The sequence below is a fragment of the Mus caroli genome, chromosome 12 (assembly GCF_900094665.2).
Source record: "Mus caroli chromosome 12, CAROLI_EIJ_v1.1, whole genome shotgun sequence".
Taxonomy (NCBI): domain Eukaryota; kingdom Metazoa; phylum Chordata; class Mammalia; order Rodentia; family Muridae; genus Mus; species Mus caroli.
In genome coordinates, this window is record NC_034581.1 from 97200050 (window position 1) to 97208436 (window position 8387).

Sequence of the window (8387 nt, forward strand, 5' to 3'; positions counted from 1 at the left end):
CCCCCCCCCCGCTCGCCCTGGCACTTCAAGACTCTGAAGCTAGGCCCTTGCTCTCCCACTGAGGCCAAATAAGGCAGCCCAATGAGAAGAATATAGACATGGGATTCATTTACTAATTTTACTTACATGTTTGTGTTTGTGTCTGTGCCAGTGTGAGTATATGTGTACTATATGTAAATGTGAAGGAGCCCATGGAGGACAGAACTGGGATTACAGGTGATTGTGAGCCTAGTGTGGATGCTGGGAACTGAACCAGTCCTGCAAGAGCAGTAAGTGTTCTCTCTCTCTCTCTCTCTCTCTCTCTCTCTCTCTCTCTCTCTCATCTGTCTCTCTCCCATCTTTTCTTTCTTTCTTTCTTTCTTTCTTTCTTTCTTTCTTTCTTTCTTTCTTTCTTTCTTTCTTTCTTTCTTCTTCTTCTTCTTCTTCTTCTTCTTCTTCTTCTTTTTCTTCTTCCTTCCTTCCTTCCTTCCTTCCTTCCTTCCTTCCTTCCTTCCTTTCTTTGTAATAACGTCCATTTAATCCTGACTTACCTGGTACTCACTCTGTAGACCAGGGTGACCTGGACCTCACAGTGATCCCCCTGCCTCTGCCTCCCTAATGCTGGGATTAAAGGTGTGCACCACCATGACCAGCCTCAGTAAACTCTTCTAACTGCTGAGCCATCCCTCAAGCCCCACAGATATTCTCACTTATTGCAGAGTTTAGGAGGAGGACCGTGGAGGTGTGGGCAATGGGCCAGGGAGCCAGAGGACACATTTCACTGCAGAAAGCAATCTGGAGATAATCCAGTTCAAACTTCTTCCATTGCTTTTACCATTTTATCAATTAATCAATCTGTCAATTTAATTAATTAGTCACTAATCTAGTTAATCATCTAATTAATTACCCAATTAGCCTAATTAATTTAGACAATCTAATTAATCACCATGTAGCCTAAGATGGAGTCAAACTCAAGATATTTTTTCCTCAGCATTACAGGTGCAGTAATTATAAACCTGGTTGTTTCCACCATCATAAAGGGGAAAAACTGAATGATGAATTGACTTGTCAAAAACATGTAGCCAGTGTGAGCTAGAGCTGGGACAATGTTTTGTTTTGATGCAAAGGTCCTAATGCAATCAGGTGTGGTGGTGTGTGCATGTGGTCCCTGCTCTTGCAAAGATGAAGCAAGACACGGTCTTAATCCAAAGTCAGCCTGAGCAACATGGGAGGACTCTGCAGCAGCAGCAGCAGAAGCAACAACAACAACAGCCCACAGAGCCACTGTAACTGAAATTACATGGTACTCACATCAAAATGGACTCACAGACAAACAGAATAAAAGAGAGCCCAGAAAGAAGCAGACACACCCATGCGCATCTGTTGGAGACTGAAACAGCCTCCTTTAACAAACAGGATCGGGAAGGTTGAGCACCCATATATAGAAGATTGAAACCAGAACCCTACCTCTCACCTCGTAAAAAAGCCCAGCTCAAAATAGATCAAAGATCCTAATAAAAGGAATAAAAAGTTGTGGGTTTTGACTACTTGCATGAACGCAGGGGAAGGTGGGCATGGTGGCCCACATCTGTAATTCCAGCATTTGGAATGGAGCTAAGAGGATCAGGAGTTTAAGGGCAGCTTCTGCTATACAGCAAGTCTGAAACCAGCCTGGACTACGTGGGGCCCCATCTCCCAAAAGTGCCAATAACTTTCCTATAGAGAAAGTAGGGCCTATAGACCACAAAAGTGTCATTGTGTGGGGTATTATGAGGGAAGAATCGATCCTCTAGGCTTCAGTTTCTCAGAGGTGAAAAATATACAACTGCTGAAGACTTGACAAAACTTCGTAAGTTGCTTGCAAAAAAACATAGCCCTAGTTATTCTGTCTATGGTTATTTATTGTCTGTCTGTCTGTCTGTCTGTCTGTCTGTCTGCCTGCCTGCCTGCCTGCCTGCCTGCCTGCCTGCCTGCCTGCCTGCCTGCCTGCCTGCCTGCCTGCCTGCCTGCCTGCCTGCCTGNTGCCTGCCTGCCTGCCTGCCTGCCTGCCTGCCTGCCTGCCTGCCTGCCTGCCTGCCTGCCTGCCTGCCTGCCTGCCTACCTGCCTGCCTGTCTACTAAGTTTAAGTCATTAGAAGAACGTAGTATCTTAATACAATTTGTTATTTAAGTCCCCAAAGCTAGGAGTCCCAGACAGGATGAGTGTTTCAGAACCACGGACAGCGATATGGCCACACACTAAAGCTGGGCCTGAGACTCTGAGCCTAGTAGTGGTCTCTACCCCGCGTGCTCCAAAGTGAACCTGCAGCACTACCTCTGGAGCTTGCATGTCAGAGTTCAATCCTACCTACACGACCCTCCTATGGAGCCCCCGAGGAGCTGCCATCAGGAGGCTCTGCTTGGCTTCAGAAGTTCATAACTTATTTCCAGAGAGAGATACTTGCTGGGGAACCTGTGGGCACACAGACCAGAAGATTGAAAAGGAAGCCTTGTGGAATCTGCAGCCTCCAAGCTCTCCCAGGTTTGGATCTTCTTGCCAGCTTGCTTGCCATGCTCAGTGTCATTAATGAACCAACCTAAGGGTCTAGGGTTTGGTGTATGTGGCACTTCCCTCTGCTACCCCCACCTAGTCTGGGGCCCACTAAAGCAGTCATCTGCCTACTGAGGAGACCCGTGAGCTGCTTTATTAGATGAAAGCAAACATTTAACAAAGAAAGAAGACAAGCCCTTAATTGGAGGCCCCCAGGGCTGTTTGCAGAGACAGATGGGAGGAGATCTAATGAAACCACCTCACACAGTCCTTGGTGCGCACCTCACAGATAAAGCCTCATCGCCAGGCAACAGAGCTTTTCCATCCAGTAGCCTGATAAGGAGCTTGGTAGGACACTATGTCTGGAAAATATGATTTTGTAAGCAGGGCCCAGAGTGTGTTGACTCTGCCCAATGTCAGAACTTACTGCCAGATAAGCAGCTGCCACGTTCCCTGGGGGCATTGGCAGGGTTGTTCTTCCCAGGACCTCTGACAGAGCCTGTCAGCAAGAAGACACCCTGAGCCACAGCCAGAGAGGCCCATCACTACCTAAGATCAAGTCCTACTCAAGGGACTGCTTTAGCCACCGAGGGCAGGGTCCAGGCCTGGGGTTGAGGGTGCAGAGACTGGCTACATACCTCAGCCCCTGGCGTCTTCTGCTGCCACTCTAATGACTTCCTCTCCCTCAGACCGGAAGCCAAAGTCCATGCAGATGCTCATGGGTGTCTGGATGACTCTGGCTCAACACTGTCTCCGCTCTATGGACCAGTGCTGGGCTCCTTTTCTTCTAGTCACATTTACTTTATTTTTCTTCTCTACCTCACATGGGCTGGGTATGTGGGCTGCCCCAGGGTTTTTGCATGAGCTGCCCATTCTTCCTACAGTTAATGTTCTTCCATATCTCCCCTCTCTCTTTCTGTCTGTGTGTCTCTCTCTCAGTTATCGCCATCAGGAGGCCTGTTAAACCACTCCCCTGCTATTCCAAGGCTCCTTACCCTGCTCAGTGTTTTCTTTTCTCCCTAGCCACCCCAGCCTTCTAACGTACTGTCTAATGTGCTTCATGGCTCATTGCTCACTGCCTGTGTCTTCAGTTTAGCAAAGCTCCAAGGAGGCAGAACTCTGGCTTTCCTTCCACATTAGCACGTCCCAGACATCAGGCACAGAGCGCACAATAGGTGCTCAATAAGTGTTTGACGGCTAATGAAATAATTTGGCTCGGTTCCAAAGTATTCTAGTAGAACTAATGAACAGGAGTTCATGTGCATAACAAGCCCCTGCTGGGTCACTGAGCCTCCGGGAGGGGGTCGGCAACAACATTTAGGAAGGAGAAGCATCCTAAGACATTTCTCCAAACAATCACCAAGGAACAGTCAAACCACAGAGCCAACGTGGAGGGGGAAACACCTGCATCCTGGAGAAAGACCCAGACTCCATGCAGTTACCAAGGACCAAAGACAATCAGAGGAGCAGAGTACTGTCAGCCCACCCACACCCCTGAATCAAATGGCGTTGACCAGCATTTGAGCATTTGAACTTGGGTTCCCTGAGATAATGATTCTGTTTACCAGGGACCCCTATGAGAGAGAGAGAGAGAGAGAGAGAGAGAGAGAGAGAGAGAGAGAGAGAGAGAGAGGGAGGGGAGGGGGAGGGGAGTAGACAAAGGATTGACGGAGTGTGCGCTATTGGCAGTGTGCTATTGATAAAGATATCAATGAAGTGTCTGTTATTAATATAAAACTCTACTGATAAAGTACATTACCGGTGGTATCCTGTCAATAGTGTCTGCCATTGATAAATCACACTATTGAAAAGGTGCCATCACTTAAATATATGCTATTGATAAAGTATGTACTCTTGGAGCAGATGGCAAAGTGAGAATCGGGGTTTAATTCTTACGGGTGATAGTGATGTTACTGGAAGTCCTCTTCAAAGCATCCCACCAAGGGGAGGAAGCCGTTGTGAACTCTGAAACTAGTGGTGGCCTTTGGCTCCCCGTAAATCTCTGTTACACACTATGCTAAAATAAGTACATATTTAAATTTTTACATAATATAAAAATAAATATAAAAATAAAACAGCCAGCACACCTAAACTGTGACCCACATAAGGGTGTCTGGGATAATGTTGCCCAGGGTGCAGGGAGGATTTATTTATTTATTTATTTAGAAACAGGGTCTCACTATGTAGCTCTGGCTTGTCCTGGAACTTGTCACATGGACCAGGCTGGCATTGAACTCACAGAGATCTGCTTGATTCTGACTCCCGGGTTCAGGGATTAGATGTGTGTGCCACCATGCCTTGCTGAGGCATTATTTACGAGATGATGCTAGGAGTTTGCACACGATCCCAGTGACCTCCCATCCTAGGACCTGGAACAACCTTTCTCCCAGGGCTGAGCTGGAGTCCTTTTCTAGGAACTAATATTAAATGATAGGAGATGCCTTGATGCAGAATAAATGCCTTTAAAAAAAAAGTTGTCGACCCTTGTCCCTGGGTGGAGCTACTGATTGAGATGAGATGTGTGCTATTCATCTCTGGAAGCCTTGTATGACCCACCTGCTTGCTGTTCCTTAGATGGACCAGACACCTTCTCCCTTAGGGGGCATTTGGCTGGCTGCTCCCTCTCCTGGAGAGAGAGCTCCCCCTCTACACAGGTTTTGGCTCACTTTAAATGCCACTTCCTGGTAAGGCCTCCTCAGAACCAGCCTCTTCAATGTATTCCTGTCCCTCACTAGAACTCCGCCCTCTTCTCTGCTTTATGCTGTAGCATGGCCACTACCCAGCACAGTGTACATCTTGCTTCTTTCTCTGGAAAGGGAATTCTATAAGGGTTAGGTTTGCTGTTTTGTTTACAGCCGCGTCTTTGGCACCTAGCACAGCTGAGTGGTGTTCTGACTTGTTCTAAGCCCACGTCGATGCTTAACACATGGTTGTTGAATGAATACACGCGAAGCCGTTTCTCATTTAGGGGCATGAGTAGGCAGAGGTGTGGGCAGGAAGCAGGAAAGAGCGGAAGCAGGTGCGGACAGAAAGGAGGGGCTCTGAAGGATGCCAGTCAGTGCCAAACTGTCATCCAGATACCAGGTTCACTGTGGCCCTGGGCCCAGGCTGCACGGGGCTTCCCATGTGGTCCGCAGGGTGAGAGCAGAACTGCGGTGGACGGGGCAGAAGGAAACCAACCAGGAAGCAGGGTTGCACCCAAGATATCCAGGTTTTAAGTACATTTAAGAGACAAGGCTGGGCTGTTGAAGGCAAAGGTGTCCCTGGGATGCTGGACTAGGACTGACCACTTCTGTTGTAGTTTAATGGTGAGAACTACCTCCCCCTGTACCTGCCTTACTTGCTCCTTGAGAGCTATGAGCCCAGGACCCACCCATGTGTGGGTTGGACCTTCAGTCCACACACTGAACATGTATGAAGCAACTGGTTGTCAGCGCAGGGCTCTCGGCACTGAGAAAGCAGTGTCCACTATCCCCTATCAAATAACAATTAAATACACACAGAATGCGAGGCACACAACTGAGTTTCAGGAGATGCCTCTGTAGGACCCGCTGGATGTTCCAGGGAGTTCTGAAAGATGGGCGTGCCTCCAGCCAAGTGAAATCAAGAGAAAAGTACGCTAAGTATAGGAAAACTCAGCAGTCTGGAGAGGTAAATAGGGGAGGAATCCGAGGCTCAGAGACAGGAGTGACTTGCCCACGGACGCACAGCAAATTGACAGGTGGAGTTTCAGCTGTGCCACCTTCTGAAGCCGGGTACCCTTTACAGCCACCAGATACAAGCAGGATAGAGGCAGCTGATGGAAAAGCTGGAGGTGGGGGGCGGGACCCCGAAGGTGGGGAAAGGGCGCGCGGGGGGGGGCGGTCCTATGACGTAATTTCCTGGGTGTGTGCGCGCGTGTGCGTGCGTGTGCGTGTATATAAAAGCGGGCATAGCATTGCTGCTGCTGCCGCCGTCACCGCCACCATCACCACTGCTACCGCAGTGTTCCCGCTGGTGCAGAGCTTTGGTAGCCAGACTACAGACTCCCGCCATCCTCCTGCAGCAGCTCGTCCACTCTTTCCGCACCGTCCGGCTCGCTATGCGCTCCGCCGCGGTTCTGGCGCTTCTGCTGTGCGCCGGGCAAGGTGAGCGGCTCCGGGCTGGGCAGCGCGATCCCCTCTCTTGCCCCAGGTCCCTAGAGGAGCCGGAGGATTCAGCACCTCGGACAGCACCAGGTCTCCTGCTTGAGTCCAGGCGCAAGAGTCATAATGTTGGTTATGGTCGCCCACCACACCCGGAGAAACTACAAGCCTGACCCAACCCCTCTGGGCAGACCATCCCCACCCATGCCCGCACACCACCCACTGGTGCTCTGGCTCCATGCCGACCAAGGTCACTGGGGGGAGATAGGGGACTGGCGCGGGCTCCTCAACCCCTCTCCTGTCCTTCCACCCTCCAGTCTGTCCTTGATCTCTTCCCTCACCCCTGCTCTTTCCCGCCACGTCTGGGGTTTCTCCCCTTGCCTGCTTCTGTTCCTATCTCTGTTCCACTACATGGCTGGGCCTGGGCTTGTTTTCATTGAACTTGATTTCAGCTCTGTACTCCCATGGGGAAGGGTTGAGGCTCTTCAGTGCAGCCTCTGAGCCCAGCCCCCCCCGCCCCCCCCCCGCCTCGTGGGTGCAGCAGGGAGGGGGGAATAGCAGAATCAGTGCTGCTAACTTATTTGGGTTTTGAGGGTGTGTTGGTTGGTGGGTCCCTTGAGCCTCCCGCAGGGAAGGACTGGGGTTCCCTTGGTGCAGAGAGAAAGCCCTAATTAGCAATCTCAAGCTCTCTCTCTCTCTCTCTCTCTCTCTCTCTCTCTCTCTCTCTCTCTCTCCAGTTTTTGCCCTTCCTGTGAACAGCCCCATGACAAAAGGGGACACCAAGGTAAGAAGGAATGTTGGGGTACCCTGGGAGAGGGAGGGTTCCCTGTGGACTCCTCAGGGCCAATCCTTGGGCAGCTGCAGGAAAGAGTCTGGCATGGAGCCAAAAGGCAGCACTGCAGCGGCTGAGCCTGCACAGGGGACAGCTTGCACAAGAAGACATCAAAGATCTCTTGCTTTTGTTGCTGCCCAGCTCCAGTGACTTCCCAAGGGGCCCATGTCTCACCCGCTGAGTCCTGGGACCAGGGACACTGGTCTGAGCCATGACCATAACTTCTCCTGCCCTAGGTGCACAGACCTGCCTGGCTGTGGCCTCTCTTTGTCACTCCTCTTCTCCTACCCTCCCTCTGCCCTGAGCTTCCTCTGGCAGTAAGAAAGAAGTCACATCAGATGCTAGGACCGCATTCACATCAGAAACAGGGGTGTTCTTCCACCAGAGAATCAGAGAGTTCTGTTCTCTATGTTCTGAGGACTGGCTTCTTCTGCAAGAAGCCACAGTTTAAAAACTGTGCCGTTAAAGGGAACTCACCGTTTACTTGTTGAATTGTATTTTCTTGTTTATTTGTTGTTAACTGAACACAGGCCAGTGTTTAAGTTTTCACTACTCATTCTAGCTGTGTAACCTTGGAAAATTCGTCTCTCTCTCTCTCTATCTCTATTTCTCTTCTTCTTCCTTCCTTCCTTCCTTCCTTCCTTCCTTCCTTCCTCCCTTCCTCTCTTTTTTTAAAGATTTATTTATTGTTATATGTAAGTACACTGTAGCTGTCTTCAGATACAGCTGAATAGGGCATCAGACCTCATTACGGATGGTTGTGAGCCACCATGTGGTTGCTGGGATTTGAACTCAGGACCTTCGGAAGAGCAGTCAGTGCTCTTACCCGCTGAGCCATCTCTCCAGCCCTCTTTTCTTTTCTTTTCTTTTCTTTTCTTTTCTTTTCTTTTCTTTTCTTTTCTTTTCTTTTCTTTTCTTTTCTT

General features: G+C 49.7%; 1 protein-coding gene across 1 annotated transcript in view; it reads left to right on the forward strand.

Moving 5' to 3' along the window:
• The first annotated feature begins 6427 nt into the window (after nt 1–6427).
• Chga (chromogranin A) overlaps nt 6428–8387 on the forward strand; it is a 10816-nt gene continuing 8856 nt past the window's right edge. The window contains exons 1-2 of the mRNA XM_021179357.1: nt 6428–6635; nt 7370–7416. Of these exons, the coding sequence (XP_021035016.1) occupies nt 6590–6635; nt 7370–7416 (93 nt within the window). The 5' untranslated portion in view covers nt 6428–6589. The remainder of the gene's footprint in view (nt 6636–7369; nt 7417–8387) is intronic.